At 43.6% G+C, this 13,378-nt stretch overlaps 2 protein-coding genes across 2 annotated transcripts in view; both read left to right on the top strand.

Moving 5' to 3' along the window:
- LOC143275972 (Y+L amino acid transporter 2-like) overlaps positions 1-13,378 on the top strand; it is a 99,935-nt gene that overhangs the window by 72,026 nt on the left and 14,531 nt on the right. The window contains exons 2-4 of the mRNA XM_076580330.1: positions 10,529-10,654; positions 12,180-12,279; positions 12,592-12,636. Coding sequence (XP_076436445.1) covers positions 10,529-10,654; positions 12,180-12,279; positions 12,592-12,636 — 271 coding nt within the window. The remainder of the gene's footprint in view (positions 1-10,528; positions 10,655-12,179; positions 12,280-12,591; positions 12,637-13,378) is intronic.
- On the top strand, positions 1,868-6,714 carry LOC143275733 (putative L-type amino acid transporter 1-like protein MLAS). Its single transcript, XM_076580009.1, has 2 exons — positions 1,868-2,580; positions 6,683-6,714. The coding sequence occupies exons 1-2, from the start codon at positions 2,004-2,006 to the stop codon at positions 6,712-6,714; spliced, it is 609 nt and encodes a 202-aa protein (XP_076436124.1). The 5' UTR covers positions 1,868-2,003.

Here is a 13,378-nt window from a genome sequence, read left to right as displayed (position 1 = left end):
ATTTTACTATAGACAGAAGTATGCACGTTTCATAGACAGTAATGTGCATGTTTTTTATAGACAGAAATGCGCTCGTTTAAAAGACAGAAATGTGTAGTTTTATGCAAAAAATGCACTAATTTTAAAACACAATAATGTGCATGCTCACAGACAGAAATGTGCACGATTTAAAGACGGAAGTGTATAGTTTCAGAGACATAATTTAGTTATATAGACTGAAATGCCCACGTTTTATGCACAGAAATGCATTCCTTTGAAAGGCTGAAATATTAAATGACAGACAATGACCATTTCATAGACAGAAATGCTCATATTTTTTCTGATAGAAACGCACACGTTTGAAAGACCGAAATGGCCACCTTTCAAGGCAGAAATATACAGTCCGATATATATTTCATAGACAATAATGTGCACAATTTATAAACAGAAATAAGCACGTTTTTAGACAGAATTGTGCATGTTTTATTGACAGAAATTATAGTTCTACAGACTAATTTCCACGTTTTAAAGACAAAATATTCTCTCTCTCTCCACACAGACACACACACACACACACACACACAAATATATAATATATATATATAATCATATATATGCATATATATATATATATATATATATATATGTGTGTGTGTGTGTGTGTGTGTTTGTGTTTGTGTGTGTGTGTGTGTCTACGTAATACACACACACACACAGACACACACACACACACACACACACATATATATATATATATATATATATATATTTATTTATTATTTATTATTATTTTATCACAAAAGATTTCTCTGTGTGAAAATCGGGCTGCTCTCCCCGGGAGAGCGCGTCGCTACACTACAGCGCCACCCTTTTTTTGTATTGTATTTTTTCCTGCGTGCAGTTTTATTTGTTTTTCCCATCGAAGTGGATTTTTCTACAGAATTTTGCCAGGAACAACCCTTTTGTTGCCGTGGGTTGTTTTACGTGCACTAAGTGCATGCTGCACACGGGACCTCTGTTTATCGTCATATCCGAATGACTAGCGTCTAGACCACCACCCAAGGTCTAGTGGAGGGGATGAAAATATCGGCGGCTGAACCGTGATTCGAACCAGAGCGCGCAGATTCTCTCGCTTCCTAGGCGGACGCGTTACCTCTAAGCCATCTCTCCACCTACACATATGGAGAGAGAGAATGTGTGTGTGTGTGTGTGTGTGTGTGTGTGTGTGTGTGTGTGTGTGTGTGTGTGTGTGTTCATACAGATAGCAGTAATGAAAATGAAAACTTAAGAATAAAATTTCCGTGTAAATATCACATGCGGTGTAGATTATCCACATGTGAATAAAACAAAAGATAATTACTGTTGACATTCAGGTGAAGCTTACCAATATTTCCTTCTAAACCTTCGCCATACATTTGCATTATAGCATGGTACAGTTTGTCTAAGGTTTGATATAAGACAAATCACGTTAATTTACTTTACGTTAGGAAAGATGAAAAGTGGGAGCGTTTACTGATCGTAACCATGTTGTTGGATTGTTGCACACTGTTGTGTCAATTTTCAGTAATGACGCGGCTCTAACAACGTAGAGTTCTACACTTCTAAGGAAACCGAATTCGAACTTCGTGCATCAGACTCTATTGTTCGAGTGTAAGCGTTATGTTGAGTGGAGTTTATTATTCAGCCTCCTCCTTGTGTCTGTACGTGACTGTGACAAATCAACGGTTGTTGAGGGTGTTAGGCAGTCTTGGAGCACCGTGTTTGACAGCTCATCACAGTTTGACATAACATTCGATAGCCACAAAATATTAGGAGTTAAGCTCTCATCAACCTCTTCCATAAAAGAGAAGGGATTCATGTTGATGCTGTAGGCAAGAGAAAGCAGGATTGGAGCTAAACGCGTAAAGGAGGACTCCTTTGTCGATGGTGTGGAAAAGAAGAAGGCAAAGATCACCATTCTGTGTCCATCAACCTCTCCAGATCCTCACGCGACATTGAGCACATTCCTCCTGCATCCCACAACGATGGGTCCACCCAAAGAAGCCACAGACTATACGATCGTGTCGCCCACAGACGATGATAGCTCCATCGCTCCAGACCAAAACAACGGGGCCGCAAACCACAACTACAACCACGATGCCCCGGAGGTTCAAATCCTCAACGAAGCAGTAGAGGGAGGAGAAAACTCAGCAGTAGGACTGAAGCCCAAGATCTCCCTGCTCAACGGGATCACGGTGATTGTGGGAAGCATCATCGGGTCGGGGATCTTCGTCAGCCCGCGAGGCGTCCTGGCCGGCACGGGCAGCGTGGGTCTGGCCCTGGTTCTGTGGGTGCTTAGCGGGGTCTACTCCATGATCGGCGCCTACTGCTACGCCGAGCTGGGCACGGCCATTGTCCGGTCAGGGGCGGACTACGCCTACATGCTGGAGGCTTTCGGGCCGTTCGTGGCCTTCGTGCGTCTGTGGGTGGAGTGCGTCATCGTGCGACCCTGCACCACCGCCATTGTTGCCCTCACCTTCGCCTACTACGTCATCGAGCCCTTGTTCCCAGGATGTGAGCAGCCCGGAACTGCCGTCACCTTGCTGGCTGCCGTGTGTATCTGTGAGTTGGGTGGTAGTGGTGGGGGTTAGGGGGTGGGAGGGGAAGCCCTATCTCTGAATCGGACGGGGGCGGTGGTTGTGGGGGTTAGGAGGTGGGAGGGGAACCCCTGTCTGTCTCTGAATTGGACGGGGGCGGTGGTTGTGGGGGTTAGGAGGTGGGAGGGGAAGCCCTGTGTATCTGTGAGTTGGGGAGGTTGGTGATAGTGGGGGTTAGGGCAGGCTTGTGTGTCTGTGAGTTGGTTGGAGGGTGGTGGTGGTTGGGAGGGTAGCTCTTTGTGAGTGTGGAGGATGGTGGTGGTAGTGGGGGTGGGAGGGTAACGTTGTATATCTGTGAGTTGGGAGGAGGTTGGGGGGAGGGGCCTGTGTATCGGTGTGTTCTCTTGTCTTGTCCAGACTTGATATTGTATCTCACTCCTCATCAGCTGTCCTCAATACTTAATACAAAAACTCCAGAAAGTTCAAAACACAGCAGCAACCAAAAAGACCGACAACATCACTCATCTTCTACATTCTCTTCGATGGTTACCAATCTCTTCCCACATTCAGTACGAAGTCGAAACTCTAACCTTCAGCTCCATTTTGGGTGCTGCCCCTCAGTATTTTAGACAGTTGATTCAAACCTACGCACCCCCACGACAACTCAGATCATCTTCCGATTGACGGCGGCTGGTCGCTTCCCGTGTTAAAACCCAATCCTGTGATTCTTCCTTTTCTCATTCAGCTCCGTCTGTCTGGAACAGTTTACCTTACAATCACCCTGCCTCATTTCAATCTTTTAATACAGGTCTGAAAACACATCTTTTCATTTTGAAAAAACCTATTCACAGACTTTCCATCCATTTCCTATGACCTTCAGTTGTAAGCCATGCGAATGCTCTCTCTTTCTGTGTATGTGTGTGTGTGCATGACTATATATATCTTTCATTGTTCTCTCTCTCTCTCTCTCTCTCTCTCTCTCTCTCTCTCTCTGTGTGTGTGTGTGTGTGTGTGTGTGTGATTAAGTAATGTAACAGGCATAGTCTTTGTTGTAACTTTTGTGTGTTAAATCCTCTAATTTCTTCTTTATCCCCTCCGTAAGTTAATGCGTCTGTGTGTATCTGTTTGATGTTTATTGTTAGGCGCTTTGAGCTCCCTTTAAGGAAGGAAAGCGCTCAACAAGTACCCATTATATTATTATTTTTTCTGTGAGTTGGGAGACTGGTGGTGGTGGTAGCTGGGGTAGGAGGGTTGGAGGGGCAGCCCTTTGTAACTGTGAGTTGGGGAGGGTGGTGGTGGGGGGGGGGGGGGGGGGTTGGGGAAATATATAGTCATTCGGATGAGACGACAAACCGAGGTCCCGTGTGCAGCACGTAATTGGCGCACTAAAAAAGATCACACGGCAAAATAGGGATTGTCCTCTGGCAAAATTCAGCATAAGAAATACACTCTCGATAGGTACATGAATGTATACGCATGCACTCGTGTGTGTGTGTGTGTGTGTGTGTGTGTGTGTGTGTGTGTGTGTGTGTGTGCATAATTGGCAAGACGCTGTTTCTGTTTCAACATCGGATGATGGGATTTGTAGTTTAATCCTTGTTCTAATTTCATGGCAGAATCGTTTGAAGTTTGACAAACCGTGTTAATCATAATGTATTTTTGCATTTGTGAAACAATTTACTGTAATTATCCAGAAGCTCGGGTGCGTTAGGATTAAAAAAAATATATATAAATAAGTGATTTCATACACTCTATGTATAGGTATGATTGAGTAGATGTTCGAGTGTGTTAATGTTATATCTTATTTCAAAATATCATTTTCTCTTTCTTTTATTCTGTTTTCTTCAGACACTTCATGTAATCAGCAACCATCTACATGAAGATCTAGTCATCAGCCCCATCCACATGTAATATGCAGCTTCTGTTCAAATGTGTGTGTGTGTGTGTGTGTGTGTGTGTGTGTGTGTGTGTGTGTGCGTGCAGTGCGTGCATGTGTGAGTATGCACAAGTTTTTATATTGATATGCACTCGTTTGTATCCTAATTTCTACTGTGTCTGTGTATGATTTTCGATTTATATTCGTATCTTGTTATGTACTACCCCCCCCCCCCCCGCCCCCCCGGCCCCCCGCCACCCCCTCCCCCCAAATATTCCTTGTGATCCCGGTACCCTTGGTAATAAAGACATACTCTATTCCAGTACCTATACCTACGAGAGCTAACCGGATAGTTGTTTCTGTTTCTTTAATCTTAGCATGATTCCGTACTTAAACATCGCTAAAGTAAACAAAACCATTGAAAAATATTTACTGTGACTTCAAAAACGTAAATCGTTGCTACCCCTTCGTAGAAAGACTTTCTAATATAATGACAAAAGAACATGAAAATAAGTAAATGATAAATATGTCTCACTGTCTGTCTGTGTTTGTCTGTTTTTCTTGTCCCCTCTCCCCTATATCTCACAGTATCTCTGTGCCTTATGTCTGATTCTCTGTCCGTATGTGTGTCTGTCTGTCTCTTTCTCTGTCTCTCTCTCACATACACACACACTCTCTCTCTCTCTATGTCTCGGATTCGGATCCGAATCTCTCTCTCTCTCTGTCTCTTTCTCTGTCTCTCTCTATCCTCCCTTTAATATGAGTAAAGCAAAATTCGTTTATTCATTTAAAGGAAAATACTATTATAGGACATATTATTTGATGATAATTTGATAGATACACATGATTGTGTGCATGTGTATGCAAAACTATTTATTCATTTTGGATGGTCGAGCTGACCGAAGTGATCAGTTGATTTATGTTTGTCCCATTTTCGGTATATACATTATTTGTGTGTGTGATGAGAATATTGATTTATATTTTGCTTTTTGTTTGATCTTATGTTTCCTGTTAATGTATTGTTCCCCCCTGTCACAAGGACTGTAAGTCAATGACAGAAAAACATCAAAGCTTCAAAGCGTCTATCCTCCCTTTAAGGTCCGTTTATACAGAGCGCGAACGCGAACGCGAACGCGAAAGCGAACGCGGTTTTTCGTCCTGGAATATTTTAGTCATTTGTATAGGAACCGTTCAAATAGAGTGCGAACGCGAACAAATTTTTGTTCGCGCGAACGACCGCCTTGATTGCCCCCAGAGCGAATTTTCTCAGAAGGTCGCGCGGCTTTTTTGCTATCAACCAATCAGCAGGTACTTCCCTTGCATCATTTCCACAAATAGAAACTTGTCGAAAGTATTGCTGGAATTTTGCAGGATGAAAATGTAGTTCTTGTACGAGGTGGTGGTACTCTCCAAATTCACTTCTTCTCTGTAAAAATTCGTGCACTGACACACGCCTCTTTCCCTTCCTCCGTTGTTTTGCGTACAAATACAGTACTATGATCTCCTCCGTGTCTGACTCTACCTGTGCCGTGATTCCAAATGACCAAATTTTATCTCTCACAGCAAGAAAAAGACGAGCCGCCTCGAAAGCCGTCGACGGTTTTCCGCGTTCGGGTTCGTTTTCTGTTTGAATGGCAAAACTGCTCAAAAGTCGCGTTCGCGTTCGTGTTCGCGTTGGACGCGTTCGCGTTCGCGCTCTGTATAAACGGACTTTTACCCAGTCTCTATCGCTCTCCGCTCCCTGTCTGTCCTTATAGTCACGATGAAGCGACTGCTATTAATTCAGTCAGTACGTACGTCATTTAAGTGCTTTGAATGAGAAAAAAAAAAGGTATTAGTCACATGCCTATGGAAACATTTTGGCTTCGCCTCGTTGTAAGTTTTGAGCCTTTCTCAGAAATGCTTTGTCATTGCAGTTAGAATGTATGGAAAGAACTGATCTTTTTTTTTCCCCCTTTTCTGGATCCAGATTTGGTGTTGACATAGTGACTAGATATTTTCATAAAGAAAAATTAATTTGTTAAAGTTTACCACAGAACACACACACACACACACACACACTGAACAAAGGGTTTTTACACATGACTCATGACATATATTTAAAAAAGAAAGAACCAGAACTATTACCACAGACCAAAGAACAGTGCACATTCCTCTGTGATGAATAAGCAGCGCTTTGTTCATCCAGCTGTTGGAACAGTTAACAAACTTATGCGTTGCAGCTGACGACTCGAGACTGTGTTGCGTTCAGCGAGCACGACTTTCCCCTACATGGGCTACTGACTGGCTGAACGAGAAAGCAAGGTAGTGTTTGGGTAGTGCCTCCACAGAGTTCAGACACTTGGGTAACAGACACGTGCTACCTGCGATATGATTTGGCAGTTCGGTAAATTCGTAGTTTAGAATCCTGAATCAGAGACGTATTTTCACAGGAATTTTCGTACTTAGTTGAAACGATGTAGCCATTGGTAGATGCTGTAAGCCATTTTCAGTTGTTTTCGAGTCTGCATTAAGTGTCAATGTACTGTTTTGATACAGGTTCAGGCAGACGCGCACCCATTTTGCTAGCCCCGAAAAATCGTCTGCAGTAAATGACGCTTTCATTCAGTCAGCGAGAGAGGCTCTTTCCGTTTTTAGTTCTGCAGACCATGCAAAGTGAAACAAAAAAAAACCATGGCGGATTAAGACCTCAAGTGTCGGTTCGTATTCATGATATGAACCATTTCGCGTCTTATTATACCTGATTCGTGATCAGAAGTCTATTGAAGCAAACTGTCATTTCTCACATACCTATAAATTGCAAAACGCACTGAGTAAAAGCTTCGATTAAATAGTTCCAGCATTTAGGGTACTACAATAAGGAACTGCCGGTAATGTTCAACTTTAGAATACTAAACTCAGGGGGGCTGTTTAGACGAAAAACAAAGGGTGTCTTAGGCTCACCTCGATGCGCTAAGTTGAATGGAACCCTCAGCTAAGCTGTACGACCACTACTTTCCCATGAAACTGCGACAGTTTTATACACAGTAAGCTCAGCCGATCACAGCCAGAACAACCACCTGCAAGCCATTTTGACTGCTGATCACGCGGGTGGTCCTAGAGCTTAGCTGAGGGTTCCATTCAACTCAGCGCATCGAGGTGAGCCTAAAACACCCTTTGTTTTTCGTCTAAACAGCCCCCCTGAGTTTAGTATTCTAAAGTTGAACATTACCCGGAACTTCCTGACAATTCTTTCGAATCAGGGTTGACAGTGTTACAACATAAATGGGTCTAATTCCTGAATTTATAACAACGCCATTTCCTTTTTTTTCTTCTTTCTTTTCTCTCAACGCAGGCTGACTGTGCATAGGCGCAAAGCGTGTCTTGCGTCATTGTGTTGTGACGTCTCCAGTCAGAGTGGCGGAATGACGTATTTCACTGTCGACGTTCATCCCATGGCCGTGAATGGGATTGACCCCTGTTCTTTGGGTTCACAAAGATTGTATTGAAACCAAAAACTTGGAGTTATGTTGGCTGTATTCTAAACTCAGAGGCCAAATTTTAACATGAATTTTTTGGAACATAGTTGAAGAGATATTATCTGACCCTCTTTCCGTGGTTTGGGATATCGTGTGACCCAGCTTCTCTGGTTTGGGAATCTAAATGTTTTGTGGAGTTGTACTCCAGTTTTGATACAGATTCAGTCGCTATACTCGTGCTGTCATCTTGACGGGATCGCAAAATCGTCTTCAGTGACGCGTTGATTCAGCCCGTGCCAGTCAGATAGCCGCTCTTGCCGTTTTTCCAGGCTCCCCGACAGTTAAAAAAGGCGGCTGTGACGGCAAGTGTAGGATCCTGTTTATGTGGGACATTTTGCGTCGATTTATTTATTTATTTATTTGTCTATCTGTTCGTTTATTCTTAGTTTAACCCTCGGTCAGGCATGTGGATTACACGCTGCAAGTCATTGCTGTATTACAAAACTCACGAATATTGTTATATATGTGTATATATATTTAGATTAAACGAACAGATTTGTTCATGATCACCAACAACTAACAATAAACTTTCAACACAAACACACAATTCATTCTCTACGGAATTAAGCTGAGAAAACGAACGAAATTGTGTGACCCCCCCCCCCCCCCCCCCCCCCCCCCTCTCTCTCTCTCTCTCTCTCTCTCTCTGTGTTTCTATATCCCCACTTTGTAATGATTTGCACACGCTTTTGAAAGCGTACACGCAAACAAACAAAAACATGCAAGCAACAAGCAAAACTGGAGGATGCGCACTGCTACCTTTGCAGGCTGAACGCCTTTGTGCAGCGATGGTAGTATAGTTGAGTGTCTGGACGAACTGAACGTAGTAGGCCTGTTTCTGCTTTATGAAGTTATTGTTCACTGACACTGTGAGCCATGTTCGGCAGTAGGGTTTATAGCTGTTTATATTTATGCCTTTCTTCCCTAGTTTATTGTTGCCGTTCGTGTTCGTTTTGTTGTTTTCGCGGTACAGTGTTTCATCTTGTTCGTTTTCTGAGTGTGTGGAGGAGGGGGGTAGAGGAGGTGCAGGGTAATGTGTGTGTGTGTGTGTTGGAGCTCATGTACGTTTATATGTATTTGACTGTGATTTCATATCTGTGAAACTGCATGTTTGGTGCATATCTGTTATGTATGTGTTGGTGTATGTATGTGTGAATGTGTGTCTTCATGTTTTACATTTATTTGCTTATTTATCATCATTGTTGTCTTATTTATTTATTTATCAATTATTATTATTATTTATTTTTTTATTATTGTTACTACTACCTTTTTTATATTATAATTATTTATTTATTTATGTAAGCTTATCTATTATTTATTCACCTTTTTTTTCTCTCTCAAGGCCTGACTAAGCGCGTTGGGTTACGCTGCTGGTCAGGCATCTGCTTGGCAGATGTGGTGTAGCGTATATAGATTTGTCCGAACGCAGTGACGCCTCCTTGAGCTACTGAAACTGAAACTGAAACTCGTTTTCTGCTCCTCCTCCTCCTCCTCCCCCTCCTCCTGCTCTTGTCTGTCATCTTATTATTGCATTTGTTGTCTTCCTTTTTCTTTTTTTCCGTTTCCCAATTTAGTTCTTATTTTCGCCTTCTCCGCTTCCTTCTTCCACTTGTTCTTCTCTCTTCTTCTTCCACTTGTCCTTCTCGTGTTTGTTCAGTTAGTTGAAGTTCTTGTGTTTCTCGTTCGCCTTTCTTCTTGTTCTTTGTTTTCCTCCTCCTCCTCCTCCCCCTTCTTCTTTGCTTCCCTCTCCTTCAGCCCATCCTCTTCCTTCTCTTTCTCCTCCTTCTTTTCTTCCTTCTCCTTCCGCCCATCCTCTTCCTCCTGTTCCTGCTCCTCCTCCTCCTTCTTCTTCTTAATGCACACACATCTCATACGGACCCAAGTATGCGCTCACACTACATGCAAGCAAGTACATTAAGTGGGAAACGGTACATTCATCAAGCCTGACAAATGCACCAAGTCCTGGTATAATTCTTAACTCATTCAGTACGGCCAGTCCTCTCTTCTCCTCTACACAGACCCCTCGGATGTCCAGTGGGTGTCTGAATGACCCAACCTTTAGCTTCCGTCGTCAGAATTGTGGTATTCTTTGTCAACATTCACGCCTTCAGTATAAGAGCCTTCCGCTTGCAATATTTTGATGATGGTAATTGGGGTGAAACGCTGTTAACGTCGTCTCTTTCGCCGTTCGTTTGGAGAGAGTTAAAGTTAATCAGTTATCGAATTAGGTTGTGACTTCAATTCATGGTCGCAGAAGATTGTGTGTGTGTGTGTGTGTGTGTGTGTGTGTGTGTGTGTGTGTGTGTTCTTTCTTTAATTTAACGTCTGTTCACTTTGAGTGATATTAGACGTGTGTTAGTGTGTGTGTGTGTGCGTGCGTTTTTTTGTGTGTGTGTGTGCGTGTGTGTGTGCGTGCGTGTGTGCGTGCGTCTGTGCGCGTGCGCATGTGTGTATATGTGTGTTTGCTGGTATGTGTGTGGGCGCGCGCGCGTGTGTGTGTGTGCTCACAGCCCATCTTTTTTTCATGTCGAGCCTACATTAAATTTGATCCCCTGTGTATTTCCTTCCCCCTCGGACAGTGGTGCTGACCTTCGTCAACTGTGCCGACGTGACGTGGGCTACGCGCGTACAGGACATCTTCACCTACGCCAAAATCCTGGCCCTGATTCTGATCATTGTCACAGGCTTCGTTCAGCTGGGCAGAGGTTGGTGGTGATCTTGTTGTTTTATTTTCCCTTCTCCCTCTCTCTCTCTCTCTCTCTCTTTCATCCTTCCTTTCCATCTTCCATCCATCTTTCTTCTCCCTTCACACGGGTTCAGGGTGTTTTCATATTAGTACGCCAAAATTTCTTCCTCTGATCAATATTGCCCGCCCGTTTTTTTCAGCTGGGTAGAAGCTGCGTTTCTTCGTTTATTTCTCCTCTTTTAATAAAGTAAGGCGGTAGAATGGTTAAGACGTTTACCTGCCAATACAGTGTCCTTGAGGGTCTGGGTTCGATTCCCGATCTCGCCCTTTCTACCAGCTGAGTTTGACTGGAAAATCAAACAGCGTGTAGTCATCCGGATGAGACGATAAACTGAAATCCCGTGTGTAGCACGTGCTTGTCGCACTTGGAAACGAACCCAAGGCAACATGAGTGTCCTCTGGCAAAATTCTGTGGACGAAATCCCCTCTGATAGGTACACAGATATAGATGCATGCATCCGAGGCCTGACTAGCTCGTTGGGTGATTGCTGCAGGTCAGACATCTGCATAGAGCACGTACGTGGCGTCAAGAACTTAGATTTTGTCCGGAAGGCATTCTGCCACCTTCCTCTCCGTAGATTTCAGGAGTAGCTGAGTAGCTCTCTCTCTCTCTCTCTCTGTGATTAGTATGAATGAATGAAAGTTGTTCTGTGATGCCTAATGTGAACTATGGAAGTGCTGCTCTTTGGCTTAATTCTTGTTGATATTTGATTTTTAAATGAACGATGATCTTTGTAGTTGCATTTCTTGTGAAGAGAGAGACAGAGTGAGAGGGGATGAGAGAGAGTGTATGTGTGCGTGTGTGTGCGCGTGGTGTGTGTGCGTGGTGTGTGTGTGTGTGGGGGGGGGGGGGTAGATGTGCAATGCGGTTTGGCTGACTGAAATGGAGAGGCACGTAAATTTCAGTAATCTTTATATTTGTATATAGCTGTTTCCATTTGGTGCCATTTAATTTATCTTTTTATTTTCTATTCATTTTATTTGTTTGTTGTTTTCTTCTTATGTTGGACATGTGCTGCTGCCAAAAAGAAAATCTCTGTACCAAAGTATAGACAATAAAGTTTGTGTATTGTATTGTATTGTATTGTATCATCGTCTGCGTCAGACTTCTGGCTCTGATTCTGATTGTTATCACGTGCTTTGTTCAGTGGGTAGAGGTAGGTAGGTAGTGGATATTTCTTCTTCTTCTTCTTCTTCTTCTTCTCCTCCTCCTCACGAGTTCAGGACATTTTCACCGACGCTGAAATTGTCTTTCGCTGAGTAGCTCTCTCTTTCTCTCTGAGAGAGAGAGAGAGAGAGAGAGAGAGAGAGAGAGAGTGTGTGTGTGTGCGCGTGCACGCCCGCATATGTTGTGTGGCTATTTTGACAGAAAAGAAAAATGTATGACGATGTGGTACATTTTAGACTTTCAGTGACAAGGACATATCATTATTTTCTCATTTCCTCTCTCTCTTTCTCTCTCTCTCCTTTTCTCCCCCTCACAGGAGAATATGAACACTTCCAGAACGCCTTCGCAGACTCCAAAACAGACATCGGGGAGATCTCCTTGGCCTTCTACTCCGGTCTGTTTGCTTACAACGGCTGGTGAGTGTCCACTGCCGGTCCACAGCGTGTGTGTGTGTGTGTGTGTGTGCTTGCGTGCGTGCGTGCGTGCGTGCGTGTGTGTTTACGCGTGTGTATGTGAGAGAGACAGAGACAGAGAAGGAGACAGACAGAGAGACAGAGACAGAGAGAGTTACAGGGGTAAAAAGAAGTAAAGAAACTGATTTGACTGGTGAACCATGTAAAGAATGGATTGGAAAGTAGATAAATAAATAAATGAATAAATAAATGAACTTATGTTTACGATTGCAGGAAATGATAGCCATTGATGCAAGGTGTATCTGTCTTTTGCAGGAACTACCTGAACTTCGTGATCGAGGAGCTTAAGGACCCCTACAAGTGAGAGGACTGTGTGTGTGTGTGCGTGCGTGCGCGCATGTGTGCGTGTGTGAATGTGCATTTGTGCGTGCGTGCGTGCCTACATGCGTGCACGCGGGTGTGTGTGTGTGTGTGTGTGTGTGTGTTCGTGCGTGTGAATGTGTCTGATAAGTTCGGGTCTGTGGATTTGTGCATGCTTGTGCATATCATTTGGTGTTCGTTAGCCTATATTTTTGACTGTGAGCGCCCGTACTTATGCATAAAAGATTACGAGGTAAAAGTGCTTTATAAATGCTGTAAACTACCATGAGTCGGCCGACACGCATACCCCTCCCCCACCCCTTTGGTGTTAAAGACTGCATAGTGTAAAGTACCTTGTAAACGCACCCCCTCCCATCCCCTATCAAAGAAGAAGAAAATTATCATGATCTAATGATAATTCATTTTGATGTGTGTGTGTGTGTGTGTGTGTGTGTGTGTGTGTGTCATCGTGCTGCATTACAAAACAATGGAGATCTAGAGCAAAAGAAGAAGAAAGAATAGAACATGTGCATGAGATGTGGGGGGTGTCATTGGAGGGGGAGAGGGGGTGTGTGTGTGGAGAATTGAAAGCGTGACGTTTCTCCATGGCGCAGTGTGTGTCTTTCAGTTTCTCAAGGCGTCGTCACTGTGTTCGGACAAATCCATATACACTACACCACATCTTCTAGGCGGATGCTGCCTGACGACCAGTATAACCCAAGCATATATATTTGTGTTGTGT

Source organism: Babylonia areolata, chromosome 31 (assembly GCF_041734735.1).
Source record: "Babylonia areolata isolate BAREFJ2019XMU chromosome 31, ASM4173473v1, whole genome shotgun sequence".
In the NCBI taxonomy this organism is placed as follows: domain Eukaryota; kingdom Metazoa; phylum Mollusca; class Gastropoda; order Neogastropoda; family Buccinidae; genus Babylonia; species Babylonia areolata.
Note: the sequence above shows the minus strand (reverse complement) of the source record. Positions and strands in the feature narration are given on the sequence as shown.

Excerpts from the sequence above, each read along its gene's own strand:
- LOC143275733 (XM_076580009.1), top strand. The coding sequence starts at position 2,004 with ATGGGTCCACCCAAAGAAGCCACAGACTATACGATCGTGTCGCCCACA. Across the intron at positions 2,581-6,682 it reads GCTGGCTGCCGTGTGTATCT|CGAGCACGACTTTCCCCTAC; the intron begins GTGAGTTGGGTG and ends TGTTGCGTTCAG.